The sequence below is a fragment of the Triticum aestivum genome, chromosome 6A (genome assembly GCF_018294505.1).
Source record: "Triticum aestivum cultivar Chinese Spring chromosome 6A, IWGSC CS RefSeq v2.1, whole genome shotgun sequence".
Classification (NCBI taxonomy): domain Eukaryota; kingdom Viridiplantae; phylum Streptophyta; class Magnoliopsida; order Poales; family Poaceae; genus Triticum; species Triticum aestivum.
Genome location: NC_057809.1, coordinates 9,462,308 through 9,485,951, shown reverse-complemented (window position 1 = coordinate 9,485,951; position 23,644 = coordinate 9,462,308). Strand labels below are relative to the sequence as shown.

General features: G+C 45.6%; 2 protein-coding genes across 4 annotated transcripts; both read left to right on the top strand.

The window, feature by feature from the left end:
• Positions 1 to 297: 297 nt before the first annotated feature.
• Positions 298 to 4,399, top strand: LOC123131633 (uncharacterized). The gene is made up of 2 exons (XM_044551301.1): positions 298 to 1,572; positions 3,899 to 4,399. Exon 1 carries the CDS (start codon positions 382 to 384, stop codon positions 1,537 to 1,539), a length of 1,158 nt encoding a protein of 385 aa, XP_044407236.1. The 5' UTR covers positions 298 to 381; the 3' UTR covers positions 1,540 to 1,572; positions 3,899 to 4,399.
• A 9,628-nt stretch (positions 4,400 to 14,027) lies between these two features.
• Positions 14,028 to 21,779, top strand: LOC123131632 (uncharacterized). Of its 3 annotated transcripts, none has more exons than XR_006464253.1 (7): positions 15,946 to 16,218; positions 16,669 to 16,780; positions 17,942 to 18,066; positions 18,961 to 20,189; positions 20,287 to 20,558; positions 20,658 to 20,746; positions 20,898 to 21,779. XR_006464253.1 is itself a non-coding variant. In XM_044551300.1 (5 exons), the coding sequence occupies exons 1-4, from the start codon at positions 14,028 to 14,030 to the stop codon at positions 16,736 to 16,738; spliced, it is 702 nt and encodes a 233-aa protein (XP_044407235.1). In that variant the 3' UTR covers positions 16,739 to 16,780; positions 17,942 to 18,953. The 3 variants fall into 3 exon arrangements, 1 of the variants encoding a protein (XP_044407235.1); XR_006464254.1 differs by having other exon boundaries at positions 15,946 to 16,240; XM_044551300.1 differs by lacking the exons at positions 15,946 to 16,218; positions 18,961 to 20,189; positions 20,287 to 20,558; positions 20,658 to 20,746; positions 20,898 to 21,779 and adding exons at positions 14,028 to 14,448; positions 15,582 to 15,719; positions 15,858 to 15,930 and having other exon boundaries at positions 17,942 to 18,953.
• The last annotated feature ends 1,865 nt before the right edge of the window (positions 21,780 to 23,644 follow it).

Sequence of the window (23,644 nt, the reverse complement as noted above, 5' to 3'; positions counted from 1 at the left end):
TTATAGGTACAGGAACTGAGTCGTAAAGAACCCCAAGCCAAACATGACGACCGATGCCTAAGGAGGAGAGGAAGCGTGTTGAGCCTTCAAAGTTAAAGTTTCTATGTTCATGACTTATATTACAACTCTGGAACAAATTTTGCCTATACTTAATGTCCTTCATTTTTTCTTGAAAACAACATTTTTTTAGAACAACTTAATCTCCTTCATGATCCACTCTGTTTCATCATCATTGTATAAACCTTTGAAACAAATTCGTGTACAAGAGTCGTAGCCCATCCCATCCCAGCCCAGCCCAGCCCGTCACTCAAGGTGACACCAACGCAAGCCTACCCTCGCCACTCTGTTCCCCATTCCCTCGCCGCCGGCCGCCGCGCCGCCATGCTCCGCCTCCGCAGCTCCATCCTCGCCCACCTCCTCTCATCTCCAGCCACCTCTCCCGTATCCCCTCTCCACCGCCTCCTCTCAGCCGCAGCGCCAGCCATCTCCACCCCGACCACCGGGTTCGCCGTGGAGGACTACCTCGTCAGCACCTGCGGCCTCACCCGACCCCAAGCCCTCAAGGCCTCCGCCAAGCTCTCCCACCTCAGGTCCCCTGCCAAGCCCGAAGCCGTCCTCGCCTTCCTCGCCGGCCTCGGCCTCTCCGCCGGCGATGTCGCCGCCCTCGTCGCCAAGGACCCGCAGTTCCTCTGCGCCAGCGTGGAGAGAACACTGGCGCCCGTCGCCGCGGGGCTCTCCGGCCTCGGCTTATCGCGATCTGACATCTCGCGCCTCGTCTCGGTTACTGCCGGCCTCTTCCGGCATAGATCCATCGTCTCCAACGTACAGTACTGTCTGCCCCTCCTCGGCTCCTTCGAGAACCTCTTACACGCGGTCAGCCATGGCTCCAGCCTTGTCGGATCTGATCTCGAGCGGGTGGTCAAGCCCAATGTCGCTCTCCTGCAAGAGAGTGGGCTAGGTGTTTGTGATATTGCCAAGCTGTGCCTCAATAGGCCACGGCTGCTCAGCAGCAACCCAGAGCGCGTCCAGGCGGCGTTGGCGTCCGCCGAAGCACTCGGTGTACCCCGTGGATCCGGGATGTTCAGGTATGCGATTGAAGCTGTTGCATCCTTCACCGAGGAGAAGATCGCTGCCAGAGTGGACTACTTGAAGAAGACATTCAGGTGGTCGGATGCCGACGTGAGCATTGCTGTGTGTAAGGCTCCGAATTTGATCGCAAAATCAAAGGAATCACTGCAGTGCAGGTCTGAATTCCTCATCTCTGAGGTGGGGTTGGAACCGGCCTACCTCGCTCAACGTCCGGCAATGGTCTGTTACAGCCTACAGGGCCGGATGAGACCCCGGTACCACGTTGTAAAGTTTCTCAAGGAAAATGGATTGGTCAAGCACGACCCGAGCTACTATACTGTTTTCAAGGAGAGCGAGAAGTATTTCGTGGATAAGTTCATATGCCCTCACAAGGAAGCTGCACCACACCTTGCAGAAGATTATGCCGCCGCTTGCAGAGGGGAAGTGCCCGCTAGATTCAGATTTACATGAACCAACAATGGGCTGTGAGAAGCGATAATGCTGGTAATTTCTGATTCAGTGTTATTTGCCAAACTGAATGTTTATTGTCTGATGCATGTTATTTAGTATTGGTAATCCTGGGTGAAACTGGTAATTTGATTATGTCTCACTGAATGATGGCACTGCAATGAACTTGTCCATCCTCATTCGCATAATATTGACACACATAGTGGAACTAAGAGTGTGGAGATCAGGGCATTCTACAAATGCTTTCAACTATCGATAAAGCGTATATCTGCACGCTCTATCTCTATGTTCTCAATGGTCATTGCAGTTTTCAATGCAATCCTCAATCTATCTTTCCATCGAAAAAGATTCTTATTTTGGCCATGATGATACGAAGTATCAAAATTTTCCTTTGGTCATCCAGTTTTGACCTAGGTATTTGGCTGCTTCCTCTAGTTCTTGTAAGCTGAAACTCTTTGTTCTTCCTGCAATAGCTTTGTTTATGAGATATTGCCTGTTTGAGAAAGCTAGTCATTGTTTACTAGTAGTAGTTTGTATCAGTTTTCTTAGTTTTTCCCCCCGTATTTTTTGGATGGCCTACTGGCTGATACTTTTTCTACGGGCATATGAGCTCAAAATTGAATAATGCTATAATAGTTGCTCTGTTATTGATAGCTGTTGCTGTTCTGAAAGTACTTGGCAGTTTCATGATTATTTCAGAGTTTTGGCTTAGCTTTTGAAAGCCTTATATTAGTTAAGCTTTCTCAAGCACAGAAAGATAGGTCATGTTGTTTCCTTCAAATTATTTATTATGATGTAAATGTATTATGTATCTGGAGGATTATTTTGACTAAAATTCGAGCCATTGGGTCCATTTTATGCCACACGAGTTAAGCTCTATGTATCCGCACATACGGTGGGTGTAAACTTGGACTGTTGGAGTCATCAGGTTGATGTTGTAGTTAACACTTTAGTTATTTTTTCCTCTTTATTCCCTTCAAGGATCACTGATGGCAGTGCGCTTAGTTACTTCCATGTTTTCTACCATCAACCTGTTCGTGGCCCTCTTGTTGGTGGAAGTGCTGAATCAAAGGATGTAAATAAATGGCTCGATTAGATGATTAATGGTATGAATCTTCGCCAGTCAATACCAGAGTGGTGATCCTCGCAAGTTACTTATTTAGTTGCTGCTGATACTATGTCAGCACTATGGGAAACTGCGTGTGCCTTTTGGGTCTAACCCATCACAAGAGGTGCTTCCTTTGTTTCATGCTTTATTTTGTTGCAGTTATAGTTGGACTTACATTACCATTATATTGTGTGCATGTTCCCCTTTCCATAATTATTAACTTGGAATTTTCATTAGAAGCAAGATGTCCATAATGCACGTTCTACTTAATCAAACCTTGTTCTGTCATACATGCATTAGACTTGCTTTTTTTATGATTCTGTATGGTATTATTGTTTGGCTATATCGTAGGTTGTGATTGCACATTTCCCACTCCGTTGTTCTGTACCTAATACTACTGGCTACTGTCCGTCATGTTTTTTTTTATGTAGGCTACTGTTTGGGATGGTTCCTTTCAAGGACCAACATATTACTGAGTTGGCTTTTATATCAAGTTGTATCTCAAATTATAGATTGGTGTTACGATCTAGATTTAGCTGAATGTCTTAACTCGTCTTTTAGAAATATCAGGTGGAACCTTGCAAACTTGATATTTTTTTTGTTCTTCTGTTGGTTAAAATAAACTAGACCATACATTTGTTAGCACCATTGATGATTTGAGTATTTCTTTAACCCTTGCATATCAAATTCTTGTTTGAGTTATTGTTAATAAGGTACAGACTGTCTAGAGATTGCAAATAACTAAGCTCTTTTCGTCTTGTAAGAGAAGTAGTGCTCATATGGGGGGGATTTTGGATCCAATTATCGTTTCATGAAAATATACACTCTGAAAGTCAGATGCAGGTAGTTCCTTTTTATTCTTTTAGCCAAGTGTCCCCCAGATGAGGCAACTATCCGTCTTTTAGTTAAGATCGATGAAAACTGGTCTTTCTTGGGCTCTTTGCCTTTAAGGAAAAACAATATTAGATGATTTTTCCTTGCGACCTGTTTACACTGTCTGAAACAAAGAGATAGATTTTTGTCGTACCCTTTTTTTGGTTAGACTCTATAGAGCAAGCATGTCACCAATTTGGCTACAACGGTCTCCATGTGTATATTCATTTAGTGTGCTGACTAGAGAAGACATGGCAGGCACACATAGGCAGTAACGGTCGAACCAAGGACATTTACACTGGAGATGTTGTTTTACACTAATCCACGCAAACTCTGAAGTTTTCACTTTACTGAATTTAGGTGGTGCTTTGTTTCTTCCAGGAGGAGAAAATGTGCTGAAACTGGATGTGTATCATGGTCCTTTCTTCTTCGAGGAGATGGAGCATGGCGCAAACTGGGGGTTTGCCTATACGTGATTCTGAAGGAGGATCAGCTCCGCTTCGATGCATACTTGTTGCAGGCATAACTAGGCGTGGTGCCTATGGTATATCGAGCTATAGTGCCGCAGACGCGGAGTATGGCATTTTATTGTAGGGCAAGTATAGTGTTTTGGTCTATTTTACTCAATGCATATTGACATGCTGCCTGGTCTCGTCTCTATTTTTTCTCTTTTGTGAGAGCTCCCTGATCTCATCTCACTAGGCAGTAACTTGTATGAGCACTGCCATGGGTTTAGTGCAACATTCAGAGTGTATCATGTTTGGAGCTGTTTTCATGTTTAACGGATGACCGCGTTCATGAAAAGAAGAGATGTAATCCGTCTATTGTAGAAAAAGTTTAACAGCGTTCCAATATTACTCAGTTCTTTTGCCTCTCTCGAAACGCACAAATTTGAAAAGCTCTTTGGTGGCTGACACAAATTGTAAAACCATGGTGATCTCCAGATGCATGCTGCCAGCGGGATGAGATGTGTTCAGTTCCAGTGTGCTTGTATTTTACTTTATTTGCGTGAAAGTGTCCTAAAAGATTAGCAATGCAAATCTTGTGATTCGCCTGACTTATGCTGGATAACTCCGCTAGTTCTAGCACCAGTGATCCTTCCTTTTTGGTTGAGAATTGCACAACAGATCTCATAAATGCATTAAAGATTACAAGCATGATTTATGGACTCTTTGACACTTTGCACAAGTACCCCTATAGACAACACCGTTGACAAACCCCTAACCTACCCCTATCTATAGGCCAAACACGAGAGAAGGGGACCCCTCCACTAGTCAAAGCGATGGATGATAGAGAAGGGAACCCACATGGTCGTAAATGAGCGGCAACAAAAGGGAAAAGAAAAGATTGTACTTCATCTATATCAAGAAGCCGTTTGTTATCGCCTAAAAAGAGCTACCTTAAATGAGATCGGTTTTCTACCTTGTAAATGTGAACAAAATTACATATATATATATATATCACAAGATAACGGGTGAACAAAAAGATCAATGGCTTGGTCGCCGGAAAATCGCACCGACCTTGACTAGATACCCTAACCAAATGAACCCGTTATAAATTGCATCAACAAAGAGGGGGACGGTGTACGGCAAACTTTGTTGGACGTAGCGCAACCTCTTCGACCTGATGACACCACTAATAAGCCCTAACCTACCTCTATCTATAGGTCCGACATGAGGGTAGGGTTCCCCCACACACAAGAGTGACGGACGGGAGAAGTAAACCCACATGCTTCCCGATGAGCAGGCATCAAAGGGGTAATCAAGAAACTTCTTGTAATCGATCCCGGAAAATTACTAGCCTAAATGAGTCATCTATTTTGATTGGCTATATGAGTCATTTTGTTTGTATAAAATGCGCTCCGAATGTCTTTTCCTAAAATCTAAAAAATGCACGCGCACCATTTAGACGGAACGAGCGGCCTCGATCCCGCCCTGAATCGCCGCACGCGTCCAACTTTCGTAGGCTACGATTTTCCCCAAGTTTCCCATTCTACCCCTCCGCCGACACGTTCCCCTCTTCCTCGCCCGACGCCACCGACCACTCGCTCCCCACTCGCCCCCGATCTCTCTCTCTCTCTTGCACGACGCCCCCGCTCGCCTCTCTCTCTCTCTTGCGCGACGCCGGCCACCAGTCGCCTCTCTCTCACGCGCGCGACGCCGCTCTCTCCCCGTTGATGCGCCCTCTCTCTCCCTCTCGCCGGCATCTTGCTCCGCACCACCGCTCACTGCTCCCCACCACCCTGGTTCACACAAAGCTGCCATTTTTATTCGCCGGCGATGCGCTGCTGGGCGAGGAGGAGCTGGATCCACATGCGCTGGTCCCCGATCTGCTTGTGGATAGGTGTGAGGAGTCGCTGAAGCGGAGCCCGAGCAGCGCCGGCGCGGGCGTGAAGACGACGGCGGGAGGAGGTGGAGCCCGAGCGGGAGGATCTGGAGCCGCATCTCAAGTATTGAAGCTACCTCGGCGACGCAACGACGCTTGATGTGGAGCGGCGCCTGAGCCGCGGAGTCGGCGGTCATATCCATGGCGACGGCGACGCCGCCAAAGGTACTCTTCCTCCTCTGGTTCAATTCAACCCCTTTCTTTCATGGATTAAAGCATGGAGTACATTCAGTTCAGCCCCTTGCACTGATTTGGAGGTAGCAGTAGCAATAGCACTGATTTGCAGTGATTTAGAGTAGTTGCAGTAAATCTGAATTACTCCAGTGTGCAGATTTGCAGTAAACTTGAATTACACTAGTGTGGATTTGCACTGATTTGGAGTAGCTTTGATGCAGTAGGCCTGCTTATTTGATCTACAGTTGGGAAGGAGATTAATAGGCCTGCTTATTTGAAGATTTATAGTTGCACAGGAGTATTCAATTAGTTGGCATACTCATCATTTCTACTTGCACAAACTGTATGCAATTAATTGACATCCTCAGCCACAAGAGTAGCTATTTTTTAGTCCCATCTTCAAATTTTTGAGGGTTGCCCAAGAGTATCAAATGACTTGGCACCCTCAGCCTTTCTAGTTGCACAGGAGTATTTAATTAGTTGGCATCTTGAGCATTTTCTAGTTACACAATAACACCTAACTAGTTGACATCCTCAGCCTTTCTAGTTGCACAAGAGTAACTACTTTTAGTTGGCATCCTCTGCATTTTGTAGTTGCATAACTAACATAATATCAAGTTGGCATCATCAACCTTTTTTATCCAGTTTTTTCTGAAGAAGAAGAAATATTTTGTATGCAGTGTTAACTAATCACCTTCGGCACCTTTTGTTTGCAAAACCTTAGGTGATCACGTCGGAATGTGATCACTTTTGACACCGTTTTCTGATGACAGGAAATAGAATTTCATCTTCTTTTCTGTTTCATTTTTAGTATATAATACATCCTATAGAACATATTCCCCCTATTGCAATTTGTGTGAGACAAGACTACTTGTATGCTCATTTTTAATATTGTTCTTGTGCTTTTTCTAGTCTCGTTTTTAATACTTTTAATACAGGAAAGAGAATTTCATCTTCTTTGCTGCACAAATTTGCAGCAAAAGTTGGCTTTGGATACAAGTTTAGCTGCACAATTATATGTTTATATTTGCACAAACAACAAATCCAGTCTTTTTCTATGGGAGAGAAGTGAAGTGGTGGTTGGTAGTGGTCGGCTCGTCACCTGGCGGATCTGGGAGCGATCGCTCGCGCGATCGAACGGCCACGGGCCGGCCGCCCGTTTCGGTCAGTTAGTGGCCGGCCACTTTTTAGACTTTAGGTTTTCTATCTCATATAGTCCGTGTGTTGGTTGAACACATTTTTTGCAGGAAAAGATAGACTGAATGTAGTGTCTGCAAATAGAAGCCCATATTTGTGCCAACTAAACATGGATCCAAAACCATCTTTTCCCTGCAATGTGTGCAACCAACAACCAAAAGACTAGAACAAATGGACTCCAGTCTAGGCTGTTTTGTTGCACACATTTGCATAAAAAGGTTGGCTTGGACCCATGCTTAGTTGCATAAATATGTTCTTCTTTTTGCAGAAACAGTACACCCAGTCCATCTTTCTAGTCTGGGATTTTTCTTTTGCACACATGCCGCAGGAAAGTTGGTTTTGGACCAATATTTTAGTTACACAAATATGTGCTTCTTTTTGCACAAACAGTACACCTAGTCCATCTTTCTAGTCTGGGCCATCATACAGTTGAGATTAGTACTTTTTCTGGAGAACTCAATGCAGCTAGTATTTTCAACAGCATCAGCGTCATTTTTATAAACTCGGTTTTTGGTTTGGTGACGGTGTGATGATTTTTTTTCTCTCGTCATGCAAGTGTTGAATAACTATTTTTCTGACTTGGTATCCTCAAGATTTCTTGTTGCACAAGAGTATCCATTTAGTTGGCATCCTCAGCATTTCTAGTTTCAAGGAACAATATACAACTAGTTGACATCCTCAGTTTTTCTAGTTGCACAACAGTATATAATTTAGTCCCATCTCCAAAAAAATTGAGGGTTGCCAAAGAGTATCTTTGGCACCCTCAGACTTTATACCTGCACAGTAGTATCCAATTAGTTGGCATCCTCAGCAATTCTAATTACACAATACTTTTCTAACTAGTTGACATACTCAAGACTTTTTCTAGTTGCACAAGAATATGTATTTAGTTGGCATCCTTAGCATTTCTAGTTGCACAATACTTTTCTAACTAGTTGACATACTCAAGACTTTTTCTAGTTGCACAAGAGTATGTATTTAGTTGGCATCCTTAGCATTTCTAGTTGCACAGAGAACATAATACTGTGTTGGCATCCTACAATTTATACAGTACCTACAATTTATTGAACATTTTTTCTATCTACAATGTGCAGGTCTATGATTCAGACAGTAGCTACATGAAAAGAAGGGCATGATTTTCTGCAAATCAATGCAAGTGAACATATCAAGCAAGGTCTGCTACAGCAACTTCAAAGATAGAAGCAAAATCAGATTTCAACTATAATTGTCTATAGCTATTTTAGTTAGATTTGCACATTTAGATCAATGGTTTGCTGGCAGTGTGTTTCAAATTTGTGATGGCAGTGTGTGAACCTATTTTCTAAGAACTATATTTGCAGATTGTTTTTTATTAGAACATATCGTATATCGCTCGTCATCGTATATTGTTTGTCTTCTTCCAGATTTTTCAAGTTCCTGCCAAGGTTGCACAGTTTTGACCCATTTTATATTTCCAGTTTCACAGTTTCTGCTTATAGTTGGATGCTAGAACGGGGTTAGTTGCACAAAATAGGTTTAGTGTTGTATAATCTATTGAGTTGGCACACAACACTCATTCAGTTGACTACCTTATTTGGCTTAGTTGCACGAAAGCAATCTACTGGTTGAACAGTTTTTCCGCAAACACACTATGCAAGATTCATTTGATTTTTGACAACCAAATACATGAGTTCTTGCCAAAGTTGCACAGTTCTGACACTTTTATATTTCCAGTTGCACAGTGCCTCCTCATAGTTGGATGCTACAACTGGGTTAGTTGCACAAAAAAAGGTTTAGAGTTGCATAATCTGTTGAGTTGGCACACATCACTCATTCAGTTGGCTATCTTATTTGGCTTAGTTGCACGAAAGCAACCTACTGATTGCATAGTTTTTCCTGGAACACACTATGCACGATTCATTTGATTTTTGACAACCAAATATACAAGTCAAAGATGTGTGCAAGGAAATCACTAGAAGGAGCAAGATATACAAAAGAGAATCTCGAAGAAGATGGGCAAGTCTTCTCACCTCTGGATCCTAAAGGTAGGTTTTCTTTTTCGTCCCTCCTCTCTTCTGATCTGGCTTTTTCTGGTCTTCTCTCTGATTTCTAAGCCCTCTTCTCTTCTCTTGTTCTTTTGTTCTGGCGATGAAGGTCCTGCAAACTGGGCAGATCCTTCTTTCGTGAGGAAGAAGAAGATCCTGCCTGGTCTTTGATCTACTTTTTTTATTGTCTTTTTTGTGATCTCTAAGCCTCTTCTCTTCTCTTATTTGTTCCTAGGAGCCGCCATGTTGTCCTTCTCTCCTAGCGATGAAGGATTCTGCAACCTGGGCAGATCCTTCTTTCGTGAGGAAGAAGAAGATAGCCAGGGCGCAGTTGGTGGGCGGGGCATGGTTTGGCGAGGAGGGTGCACGTGATCCCGCGGCTAGCTGGCGGGCGGGGCAGTTCCCTTTTTCGCTCCGATGGGCGGGGACCAGGTGGACCATTTGGGCGGGCGGCGGGCGGTTCCCTTTTTCGTTCGGGCGGGCGGGACCAGGTGGACCACGTGGGCGAGCAGGGGACTGTTTCCTCTTTCGCTCGAGGGGGGACCAGGTGGTTTCCTTTTTCGGGTGGCCGCTGGCTAGCGATCCCAAGGCGGCCGGCCGCCCACTAGACGCGTCCATGTCTTTTTTTGCAAAAATATTGGACGAGAGAACACGTTTGTAAACGGGTCAGGCAGCATGAGCTATAGCTGGCCAAACGGGCCGGGATAGTTGGGCCGGTCCGGTAGCACGGCCGGCACGACACGGGCCTGGCACGGCACGACACGTGCTAAACGGGCCGGGCCCGGCACGCGGCACGCCATGGGCCGTGCCTGGGCCTGAAGGGCGAGCACGCGGGCCGGCACGGCACGGCCCGATTAACTTTTTTATATTTTTTTATGTATCCTAATATGGGCCAACAGGTAAAAATAGGCTAAAAACGCTCAGTGCGCAAAATAGGAGGTAGATTAGTAGGCCTGGCGTGCCGGTGGGCCGGCCCGATTAGCATACGGGCCGTGCCTGGGCTACAGGCTGCAGCACGCGGGCTGGCACGGCACGGCCCGTATAATAATCGTGCCTAGGCGGGCCGGGCCGTGCCAGGCACGATTAGGATGGGTCGTGCCGTGCCGGGCCGGGCCGGCCCGTTTGGCCAGCTATAGCATGAGCCATGAGGTGACACCGACGCGTGGGGCCCACTCCACTTTGGGTTGACCACCAACGAAAATCCTCTCCACGGCTTCTCATTCCCGCACCAACGCGTTCCCCTTTACCTCGCCGCCGGCGCCACCGCGCCGTCGCGCCGCCATGCTCCGCCTCCGCCTCGGATGCCGCGCCCTGTCCCAGCTCCTCCCGCCCCCATCCTCGTCTCCCATCTCCCAGCTCCTCGGCTACCACAGCCGCCTCCTCTCCGCGGCCGCGCCCGTCGTCTCCCCAAACCCTAGCTTCGCCGTGGAGGATTACCTCGTCTCCACCCGCGGCCTCGTCCGAGCGCAGGCCCTCAAGGCCTCCCCCAAGCTCGCCCACCTCAGGTCCCCCGCCAACCCCGACGCCGTGCTCGCCTTCCTCGCCGGCCTCGGCCTCTCCGGCGCCGACGTGGCCGCCCTCGTCGCCAGGGAGCCCCAGTTGCTCTGCGCCAAAGTGGAGAGGACCCTGGCCCCCAACGTCGCCGCGCTCACCGGCGTGGGGTTATCGCGTTCTGAGATCGTCGGCCTCCTGTCGCTCGGATGCGGCAAACTCCGCTCTAGATCCGACGTCTCCAAGCTGCAGTACCACCTGTCCCTCTTCGGCTCCATCGACAACTTCCTCCATGCTCTCAAGCGCAAGGGATGCTCCATTCTCTGGGCTGACCTCGAGAGGGTGGTCAAGCCCAATGTCGCTTTCCTGCGAGAGTTTGGGCTTGGTCCTTGTGATATTGCCAAGCTGTGCGTCGCTCAGCCATGGCTACTCACCTCCAGGGCAGAGCGTGTCCGGGCGACGGCGGTGTGCGTCGAAGGTCTGGGTATACCCCGAGGGTCTGGGATGTTTAGGCATGCACTCAATGCTGTTGCATTCGTCAGCAAGGAGAAAATCGCCGCCAAAGTGGAGCACCTGAAGAAAACGTTCAGGTGGTCGGATGCTGAGGTGGGCATTGCTATTTCTAGGGCTCCAAATGTGCTGAATAAGACTAAGGAGTTTCTGCAGAGAAGGTCAGAGTTCCTCATCTCTGATTTGGGGTTGGAACCCGCATACATTGCTCGTCGCCCCGTAATGCTCTCGTACAGCCTGGAGCGCCGGCTAAGGCCCCGGAGCTACGTTGTGAAGTTTCTCAAGGCAAATGGATTGCTAGATCCCGACCGGGACTTGTATTCCGTGCTTGTACTGTCTGAGAAGGTATTCATGGAGAAGTACATATGCCCTCACAAGGAAGCTGCACCGTGCCTCGCTGGAGACTATGCTGATGCTTGCAAAGGGCTACTGCCGACTAATTTCAGATTTACATGAAGCAAGGACCGGCTATGGAAATTGGTAATTGTGTATGGCATAACAGAGTTTTCACCATTCCTAGTAAGCTGGTAATTCACATTAGTATTTTTCCCCCTAAATAGAGATTGGTTTTCTGCTGTAGTATGTCTTCCATATGCTGGTTTGGTCGCTGCTAATGCCTAATGAAATTGATAGTCTAATTCATGAACCCTGTGGTGTTGATGTAATGATGTTCTAGTTAAGTAGACATGAAAGCATCGCCTGCAATCTCTGGAAATGAGAGTCCATGAATATATTTGTGTTTCTGACTTCCATTTTTAGGATAATGGAAATTGAATATGTGGGTAGACCAATTTTCTTGTGAAACCAGAACCCAGAGAACAAGAAAGGATGAGAACTGTATTGCATCATTTTCCAGTAAATATGAGTTGCTTTCATCCATATTTTTATTTCCATTTTCATTTCTGTCTTTTTTTTTGTTTTTCATCATTTACAGTTCATTTTTTCTATCCAGGTTATGCTTAGAAATGTATGTTTCCATTCGGTGTCTCATCATGCCTTTTGGTTTCTTTCCCATTTTCCTTCTAAGATTGAATATCTTTGTTCCTAAATCCTGTACCTGATTTTACTTCTGCTGAGAAAATTTCAAACTTGAAAAGGTAATCTATTTGGGACTAAACCATGGTCAACAATGAATTAGTCTCGTCATTTACATCTGTTTGTCAGAACTAGAGGGCCTGCTCAGGCCCTGATACTATGCTGTAAAGTTTCTCAAGGAAATTGGTTGCTCAAGCGCAATCTGAGCTACAATAACGTTTTCATGGTGACCAATAAGGTTCTCATTGAAAATTTTCATATTGCCCTCACAAGGAAGCTGCCCCGCACCTCGCTAAAGAATATGCTGCCACTTGCAGAGGGGAAGTGCTATCTAATTTCTTTTTTTTTCTTGGAATACTTTTTTCTAGAAATCTGATCTCAAAACTGACAGCATTTATTTTGGCGCTAGCTGTTTCTGTTATGAAAAATACTTGGCTGTTCCCCGGATACTTAGAATTTTGGCTACCTTTGGAAAGCTTTATATTACTTTGCAATATTAAATGAACTTTAAATGCATTAGATATCTTGAGGACTACTAGGACTGAAGTTGTAGCCGTTGGGTCCATTTTATGCCAATATCCACACATACAGGTTAAACTTGGACTCTTGGAGTTAACAAGTTGGCATTGCAGTTGACACACTTGAGTTATTTTTCCCTTGTTTCTTTGATTTGTGTCATTCCCTGTTTGCACACAAACCCATGTTATGGTTGAGTAGATAATTAAAGGCGACATGAGCTGGTCGCTCTTCATCTTGTAGCACAAGGAAAAAGAGTCCTGGAAAGCACAGGAGGTGATGATGGTTCATGTAGCATTACTACTGGGTTCAATTCCACTACGCACATGGTACAGCATATCAGTCGAATTCCAGAGGGATTGATCCTTGCCTCATCTGTACATCCAGCCTATACACAGCTCGCCTTACTTAAAGGGTTCATCAGTAACATCAGCGAAGAGGAAGATGCCCGGCATACTTCTTTGATTAGACTCCATTCTGGCGCTTTCCTGATTCCAATCATCCTTTCAGGTAGCAGTAGCCTTTTCTGATTTAAAAGCCTGGCTACCACGGTCCTTTCAGGTATATTCATTCTGTGTGCTAAGTGCTAACTAGAGAAGAGATAGCAGGCATGCACATAGGCTGTACAGGGGATGTTTATCTGGAAATATTGGTTTAGTCTAATCCATCCAAACTCAGTCTTCATTTTACTGAATTTAGGTTAGACGATGCCTTCTTTCTACCGGGATATGTTGGATGCAGACGCACACCGCCTCAATCCACACACACCGGATATGGATTCTTGAATCTACAAGAATTTCTATGAAAACGTTTCATTTGCTTCTCTTCAATGAAAGTTTCATTTGCTTCTCTTCAATGTATCCCAAGAAATTCTTGACCCAACTGATGCTCAATCTTCTTGCAATCACAAAGAAAAAGAAAGAAAGAAGTAACTCGTCAAAATATTTTCGGTCACTCAATTTCTTTTATATTGTGAAAAAAGACAGGGCGTCTATCTAAAGCAAAATCGCTAAAAAAAATTATATCTAAAGAAAAGAGTCTAAGCCCAGAGCAGCCCAGCCTCTTTCACGCAGACGAAAAGCCCAGCCCACCAGTAAGTGTCTGTCTGTCAATGTGAGAGAGACCGGCCCACGGCTTCCCCGAGCTCCCTCCCTCCCCCCCTCGCCGCCGGCGCCGCCATGCTCCGGCGCCGAGGCCGCCTCCTCATCCAGATGCTCTCCACTCCCTCCGCCACCACCACCTCCCCTCTCCACCGCCCGGCCACAGCTACACGCTCGGAGCTGCATCCTCTCCTCTCCCCGCCGCCTCCTCTCCGGTGCCACAGCCCCCGGCATCTCCCCGACCACCGGGTTCGCCGTGGAGGACTACCTCGTCTCCACCTGCGGCCTCACCCGAGCCCAGGCGCTCAAGGCCTCCCCCAAGCTCGCCCACCTCAGGTCCCCCGCCAACCCCGACGCCGTGCTCGCCTTCCTCGCCGGCCTCGGCCTCTCCGGCGCCGACGTCGCCGCCGTCGTCGCCGTCGTCGCCCGGGACCCAAGTTCCTCTGCACCGGCGTGGACAAGGGCCTGTCCCCCATCGTCCGGGGGCTCTCCGGCCTAGGTTTGTCACATTCTGAGATCGCGCGCCTCCTCTTGCAGTCCCCCAACAATTTCCAGTTCCAGATCCATCGTCCCCAAGCTGCAGTACTACCTGCGCCTCTTCGGCTCCTCCGAGAGGCTGCTCCGTGCCACCAACTTCAACACCGCCCTTTGCCTCAAAAAAAAAAAAAAAAAAAAAAAAAAACTTCAACACCGCCCTCCTCGCATACAAGAGCAAGGTGGAGCTCAATGTCGCGTTCCTGCGTCAGTGTGGGTTCGGCGATCGCGATATGGCCAAGTTGTGCAGCTCGATACCGAGGATGGTCACCACCGACCTGGAGTGTGTTCAGAGAATGGTGGCATTGACCGAATCTCTCGGTGTGCCCCGGGGATCCGGAATGTTCAGGCATGCTCTCAGTGCTGTCGCATTCCGCGACAAGAAGCAGATCGCAGCCAAAGTGGATCACCTGAAGAAGACGTTAGGGTGGTCGGATGCCGAGGTGAGCACTGCTCTGCCTAAGGCCCTGTTTTTGCTCGCCAAGTCGAACGAATCACTGCAGCACAGCTCCGAGTTCCTCATGTCTGAGGTGGGATTGGAACCGGCGTACATTGCTCATCGGCCAGTAATTCTCTGTTACAGCCTAGAGGGCCGGATGAGACCTCGGTACTACGTTGTAAAGTTTCTCAAGGAAAATGGATTGCTCAAGCACGACCCGAGCTACTATACTGTTTTCAAGGAGACCGAGAAGTATTTCGTGGGGAAGTTCATATACCCTCACAAGGAAGCTGCACCACACCTTGCTGAAGATTATGCTGCAGCTTGCGGAGGGGAAGTGCCCGCTAGATTCAGATTTACATGAACCGAAGAATTCTGAGCAATATGTGTAGAATCACGATGCAGTTCTGAAGCCAACTATGTTTTGGTCATTATTTTGTAATGGAGAAGAACATACATGTTTTCTGAAGATTTATGTGGCTTTCTAAAATCTATCCTTTTATTATGTATTATTTCTCCTTTGTGCCATGCTAATCAGAAGATTACTTATATGTTGAGCTTTTACTTCATAATCTTCATGGGAAGTTCAGTGCTTCATAAATATTTTTTATTGCCATTTTTTGAATTTCAGTTCACGTCATGGTTATCTTGACTTTCAGGATTGTTGGTTGCAGCATCAGAGAAAGGTAGGTCACAAGCTGTAGGTGCATGGCAACTTCAATGGTTAGAGACCCCAGATCTGGGAGAGGCAGTGCTGATTGAGGGGGGCAGCTGGAAGACGTCATGCTTAAGCTTTGGTATGAGATATATGTGATTTTGTCAAGCCGGTCTTCCAAAACTGAAAGGAGTTTTCTGTCTATGAAGCAGGCGTCTTGGGATGATTATCGGATTCCATTCAATTACTTTTAGATGATGCCCATCATCTTTTTGTGCAGTTCATGTTGGCAACCTTGCTAGAGGATACTGTCCGTGCAATGATATAAGCTTGCTAAAGGAAACCCATGTGAGGTACTTCATAATCTAGAGACCTTTACTTTCTCCTTCTTTTTCATCACTAACACATGTTCCTCTCACAAAAAATGGGTACTCGCATTTACCAAAACAAACTGTGAGCTGCATTGGCTTCAGTGGCACGCATCACTGGAATTCATTGGCGCCCTCACTTCCTTTCGTGAATTCGGCGGTCTGTTGAGTTGGTGATTAGTTCACTTGGTCTAATCATGTCAGTACAGAACTAAATATCTGTTGAAAACTTGCCCGCTATCTGATAGAACTCCCTCCAATGTTATGTAGAAGGTAAACCTTGATAGCTGGGCAGGTAAAGAAACTGAGGTGGCATGTCAATTTTTTCCCCATCATGCTCTAATTGGTTCGCATGACCTGTCAGCTATCCTGTGTAGAAATGCATGTTCTTTCAGCATTGCTAAACCTGCACAGAACTTAATTTGCTACAGTACGCCCCACTCCATGATGTAGCTTGTGATCTTGATCTGAATGAACTATAGTATGTTCTACTACAGTAGTATGTTCATTGTAGTTAGTTTGTAGCTTGTGATCTTGATGTGAATGAGCTATAGTATGTTCCACTACAGTAGTATGTTCATTGCAGTTAGTTTTTACTGGATCTATCAGGGATGTTATGTAACTCAGAAGATGTTGCCTACTGTTTGCAAATTGTAAAATTATTTCATGGCGTCGACTTATGTTTGCTCCTTGCACTCATCATCTCTATGGTTGTTGTTTCAGGTTGGAGCATGGAGTGCATAGCCTTGCTCGCGTCTGCTTAGGCCCTATAAGCCGGTTCCGTGGGTATTAGATGCCCTGAGAGTGGATGCAGGACACTTGATTCGTCTGTCTGGTAAATTCAGTTCTCTAGCACATGACAGACAGGCATATCAATCATTTGGACACACATAATGCTATATATGTTGTTAGAACTTAGCCCCTGTATGGAATGCATGAGGTAGGAAAGCACCTATGTAGAACAATATTGCCCTGTTGTGCAATTAGGGCTCAAATCTGCAGCACACTGATTATCATATTGGTTCTAGACTTCATCTTATAGTAAGTATTCAAGTAACCAGAACATTTGCAGCTGTTTGACTGAAACAAATGGCATTAAGTAATATAGGATGGTTCTAGCCTGCCAGGCATATAAACATTGGCCAAAGATACTAGATTGTTCTATATGTGGCAGATGGATTTTGAGTAGGATAGAATATTCTGGGTTGATACTGGCCAAGTGTAGTCCAGATCCGTTCATTGGCAAAAGTTGCTGCTACTAGGCTACTAATAATATTCCCTTTATATAAATAAACTTGCTGAACCCTGAAACTGAAAGATGTCCTTTACTTAACTGCTAGAACATGTGTATTGTCTCCGTCAGAATTATTATGCTCTTAAATTAGGCAAGGATATTGATCTGCAAATTTGGGGCAGAAAGTGTTTATTTTCCTAGGTAGCAGTTCACAGTTGGTCTGTACATTCACTGAATAAGTAGCTCTGTAACTTGAACATGAGGCAGCCTGATATTCACCACTGATTGTATTGAACAAGATGGCATTCTGTACTTGGTCAATTATGCGGATCAAAATCCAGCTGGTGAAATTAGCAAAAGAGTGCCATGGTGTATTATTATTCTTTGGAGATGAATCCCTTCTTGATTTTCTGTTTTGTTTTCTTATTTGTCTTTGTTGATGTGATTTTTTTCACTTTCTTGGTTGATGTGATTTTTTTTCATTATCTTTGTTACAAGACAGTAACATTGGAAAACAGTCTGTATAGCTTATATTGGTCGGTACACTCGGTTTGTGTTAAGCAAGAATTAAGTTTGGTGATCGGACCTCACCATTTGTCCAATTAGGCCAGTCTGTCAGTTCTAGCGTGACAGTGCTCGTGTTGGTGTGTATGTTAGATTTGAATCGTTCAACTCCTCCCTCCTTCTGTATATGTGCTTCCACACTCTGAAATACACGCACACAACACTAGTACTGAACCTTAGTCGAATAACTGGCTGTAGGTGTGTGCCAACTTCAAAGTGTAGAGACCCCAAGCAGATGAGGCATGGCTTATTGAGAGGGGGCAGCTGGAAGAGTTGGCGACCCAACGACCTGGAACATCAACACTTCAAACTTTTCATAGGAGGTATATGTGATTTTGTCAAGCCATTCTCCCAAAATGTCTATGAAGCAGGCGACTTGTGATGATCTGTGGATGCCGTTCAATTGCTTTAAAACCACGCCCATTATCTTTTTGTGCAGTTCATGTTAGCACCCTTGCTATTGTGCTTGCATATTGAGGATACTGCCTGTGTGATGATATAGGCTTGCTAAAGGAAACCCATGTCAGACTTCATAATCTAGAGACTCGTACATTCCTGTCTAGCCTTAGACATATGTTCCACTGTCACAAAAAATGGCGCTGACATTTCTAAAACAAACTGTGAGCTGCATTAGCTTCAGTCGCACTCATCACTGAATTCATCGGAGCCCCCACTTCCTTCCATGATTTTGCGGTCTGTTGAATTGGTGATTAGTTCACTTGGACTAATCATGATAGTACAGAACTAAATATCTGTAGAAAACATGCCCAGTATCTCAAAGAACTTCCTCCAATGTTATGGAGGTAAACCTTGATAGCCGTGCAGGTAAATAAACTGAGGTGGCGTGTGGATTTTTCCCCATCACACTCTAATTCGTTGGTATGACCTGTCAGCTATCCTATGTAGAATATGCATGTTCTTTCAGCATTGCTAAACCTGCATCGAACTAAATTGGCTACAATATGTCCCACTCCATGATGCTGCTTGTGATCTTGATGTGAACGAGCTACACTATGTCCCACTCCATGATGCTGCTTGCGATCTTGATGTGAACGAGCTACAGTATGTCCCACTATAGTAGTATGTTACTAGATCTATCAGGGATGTTATGTAACTCAAGAAGGTGTTGCTTATCCTTTGCAAGTTCTTAAATTATTTCGCGGCGCTGGCTTTTGTTTGCTCCTTCTGCTCATCATCTATATTGTTTGTTGTGTCAGGTTTGAGCATGCAGTGTACAGCCTTGCTCGTGTGTGAGATGACTCTATAAGCCGGTACCGCTGGTATCAGTTCCCCTGAGAGGGGATACATGACTGGATTCGTAAGTCGTTCTCTAGCACGAGACAGACAGAGAGACATGCCATATCAATCATTTGGACACACATAATGCTACATATGTTGTTAGAACTTAGCCCCTGTATGGAAGGCGCCTATCTAGAACAATATTGCTCTCATGCTCCGTTCTGCATTTAGGGCTCAAATCTGCAACACTCTGATCATCATATTGGCCCTGGACCTTTTCTTTTAGTAAGTATTACTGTATTAGAGTAACCAGAATATTTAGAGCGCTTTGAAGGAAACAAATGGCATCAAGGCATTTAGGATGATTCTAGCCTGGCCAACATCTAAATATAGGTCCTAGATACTAGATTGTTATATATGTAGCAGATGAATTTTGAGTAGGATAGGATATTCTGAGTTGACTGATACTCTTTGACGTATTTAGATTTGAAAGACATTCTTTGTCGTTGTAAGTAAAAAAGATATCACATTGGACTTAAAATGTACTCCCTCCGTTTGTTTTTATAAGACGTTCAGACAACTTGCTTTGTGCTGTTTTTGAACAGTGTCTGAAAGTCTAAAACGTCTTATAAAAACAAACAGAGGTAGTATACGGTAACATAATTTTGTTGGTCAGGTAGGGTTAAAAATGTTGAACAGATTACCACCTCCAATTATGCCATACAGCATAGAGGTAAGCAGCTGTTGGAGGTCATTGGCCTGTACAGTATGTGGATGGGCACATGGCATCTAATAGTAGTTGCACTGTCCTATAGTTGAACTAGTAAACATTTGATCTTAGCTGGCATATGGGTGAGTACTAGTACAATGCATGCATGCTAGGCTCTGACCGTCTTGATCATGGATGATCTCTATACAAGAATAAAGGGTAACGCGGTGCATGTGGTAACAACTGTTAACACTTACAAATATTCAGCAAGTGGATGAAAACCAAACCGACCGGGCTAGAAGTCAACTGCTAACTCCATAAATACCACTAGTGCGGCAATGGCCAACATACTCCAGCAGGTGTGAGAAGCAGAATTAGCGGCAGGCAACAAAAGCTCTCATCAACTCCAGTAGAAGAAAGCCGTGCTGGAAATATGACGATGGAGGCCACTCCTCTCCTGACTCCATACAAGATGGGCAAATTCAACCTCGCGCACAGGTCAGTCAAGTAGCTACTGCTACCGGCAACCGATGGAGTTCTCACGGTCTTCGTCATTCCTAAACTTAATTTTGTGGATGATGCATATGTATGGCAGGGTTGTTCTTGCTCCTGTGACGCGGTGCAGGTCGTATGGGAACATGGCCCAGCCGCACAATGCGCTGTACTACGCGCAGAGGGCGGCGCCGGGCGTCGTCCTCATCGCAGAGGCCAGCGCGGTGTCGAAGATGGCACCAAGGTACCCGCCCGTGCCCGGCCTGTGGAGCCAGGAGCAGGTGGAGGCCTGGAAGGCTGTAGTCGATGCCGTGCACGCCAAGGGCGCCCTCTTCTTCTGCCAGATTTGGCATACAGGCAGCGTCTCGCCCACTGGTGCGTTCCCCTCCCTCAAGTTTCTTTTTCGTTTCTGGTGTAGGAGTAGTAGTTAGCCAGCCTATACTCAACATTTTGGATTCCATTCTTGTGTTGCAGGGTTGGACGCCCCTCAGGGTTGGAAGCACAGGAGATACCCCGAATGGTGAATGACTTCCGCACTGCTGCAAGAAATGCCATCAAAGCCGGTAATTCTTAGTTTCTTACTGAGTTGCTCCTCACCGTTAACATTCATCAGCCACTATGCATGTACCCAAGTAAAGAAACCCATCACCTTGGTAAATTAATTACCCATGCTAATAATATTGGTGATGCATCTCCTTGGTAAATTAATTACAGGTTTCGACGGTGTGGAGATTCATGCCACCAATGGGTTGCTGATCAACCAGTTCTGGTGGTTCATAGATAACGAAAGGTCCAACTCTCAGCCTCTACAACGCCGTGACCAGCTCATCAAGGCCATCGCCGGTTTGCCACCGAGACCATCACCGCCGTTGCTGACGAGGTGGGTGCGCACCGCCATGGCGTGCGCCTCTCCCCAGTAGCCGACTACGACTCGGACCCGGAGGCGCTCCCACTGCACGTGGTCCGCCTCATGAACGAGCTCGGCGTCCTCTACTGCCACATGGTGGAGCCGAGGAACGGGACCCTGTGCAGCCTTCTGCCTTTCAGGAAGGCGTTCAAAGGTACATTCATCGTGAACGGGGGTTACGACAGGGAGGGAGGAGATGTGGCTGTCGGCGATGGCTATGCCGATCTGGTCTCGTACGGGCGGCTCTTCCTGGCGAACCCCGACCTGCCGGAGCGGTTCAGGAAGAGGGCGGGCCTGAACGAGTATGACCGGAGCACGTTCTACACCTCCGATCCGGTGGTCGGCTACACGGACTACCCTTTCCTTGCTCAGGGGCAGGGGACACGAGTTAGCTAATTGACCTCCGATCCCGCCGGCCACACTTGTTCAAGGGTGTCAGTTGTTCTTGATTCAGATCATCAGGCGAGTCGAGATCAACTAGCTTGACGGTGTGCAGATTGCGCGACTAGATTTGTCGTAGCCGTCTTTTGTTATTTGAGTGCCAATGGTTGCTCGGCGAGTTACTTGTTTCTCAGGTTATTGTTTTCAGTGCTGGCTAAACGTAATCCTGTGAAAAAAACACTCCAAGTTGTCTAGACTTGATACTTCTGTGCAACTCTCTGGTTTAACTCAATAGAGTTCCAGTAGTACGAAGTGCTGATGATCTCTTTTCAGAGCAAGGCTACTTATCAGCTGAGTACAAGTAGTGGAGATTGGTTCGCTTGCTTGTGTTATTCAAGATTCAACAACAATTCGGTTGAATTAACCGTCGGCTTCGAAAGTTCGACCCAACTGATTGTTTGAAAGTAATATGCTTCAAAATCGCCATTCGACACAAATATGGTAAGTGCCTAATCAAGTATCATCGTGTTTCATGCTTGAAATGCAGGACAACTCTTTTTCGGTAAAAGCAGGATGATTGATTCAAATATTCCTACCACATCAAAGCCACATAAAACACAGGTACACATCCTTAAAGCAAAAAAGTTCAGTATGTGTTATAGAATTTCTAAATTTGTTGTCATCTGCTAATATCAGTATATATGTCAGCAATATTTGGTACTGCGTATATGTCAGCAAACAAGGTGATGTGATGTTTGATGGTAGTTGGTCAGTTTAGTTACAGGAGGCAATGTAGCCCAACAAAATTGCTAGTGTGCAAGTGTGTTTCTTCAATAATTAAGGCCAGTAAAAAGGCCCGTGCATTGCAATAGGATAGAATTTACATACTTCCCTAGCATAGACTAAAATACAAGAGAAGAGAGAAAATTTCTTATTTGGCCCTTTCTTAAAATCTGCTTCCCTATTTAGCCCTAAATAATTTCTTTTTCCCTTGACGACACTGCATCTTCATTTTGTTCCCTATTTGACTTTACGCTTCGGTCTGTCCTGCCCACTAATGGTGTCACATGAGACATGAAAAGACACTTTTGCCCCTCATGAAGATAGCTCATGTATACGTGCAGTTCTCTGATGTACTTATAATATTTCAATTAAGCTTGTGTATGATGGTTTAGTAAAGGTGGTTAGCACTAACAAGGAATGTGGGGTCTCGGGTCAAAGTCTACCGAATGCGACGAGAGCAGGCCGTACCGATACAAGTGGGCGCATGTGAGGAGCTTTGGCGACCACCCCCTGCTTATGAGCTCCGCGTGCTCTATGGCGGTTCATATGCCAGCTTCTAGTGGGCATCGCGCTGGGGTGGACATGAACTACATCTACTACCCCGAGCAATATTCGTCGTCCTTCGAAGGTGATCCATGTACTCCTGGGCAACAAGTACATGCATCACATGGGATGGATTATGTCATGGGTGTACCGTTACTGTGATGAGGGCGGCGGTAATGGTCGCATGTGGTTTCTGCCTCTGGACTTTTAGTTTCTCAAGGTCGATGCACATAGCCGAATTCTGTCCATGTTTAGTTAATTTTGCTAGATGGTTCGTGTTTATTAGTTCATAGTACCAGCATCATCGAAGGAAATTAGGAGACATTAAATTTGGCATGGAGACCATATCATAGTGAATTTGTGCGTGTTCACCATCAAACGCTGTGTGTTTGTTTCTGAACGTATTTTTTAAATTATGCGTAATTTATACCCATCAAACGTAGAGGCATATGGCATTTATATGTAATTTTAAAGAGATTATCAGGCAAACCACACACATACCAATTACCAAGGTTTATCAGCCATTCTGCAGTAGGAAACAGTACAAACCAAACTAGTAGTTAGCACTCAAAGTCTTCTCAGGTGCTGTAATGCAAAGCAAAACAAAACAAAACAAAACAAAAGAGGAGTCCAGGCAAACCACATCTCAGCTGAACGTCCAAGAGAAACTACTACAGCATCAGCGATTCAGGCAAGCTTTTAGGGCTTCAACCCTATTATAGCACGCTGTTTGTATATAGTCCATATTGAAATATTCAAAACATGTTATGTTAGCGAATGGAGGGAGTAATATTTACAACCTAAGCAGAGTAAATATTCTAACCTGAGGAGGCTTAGTCTTAACCAG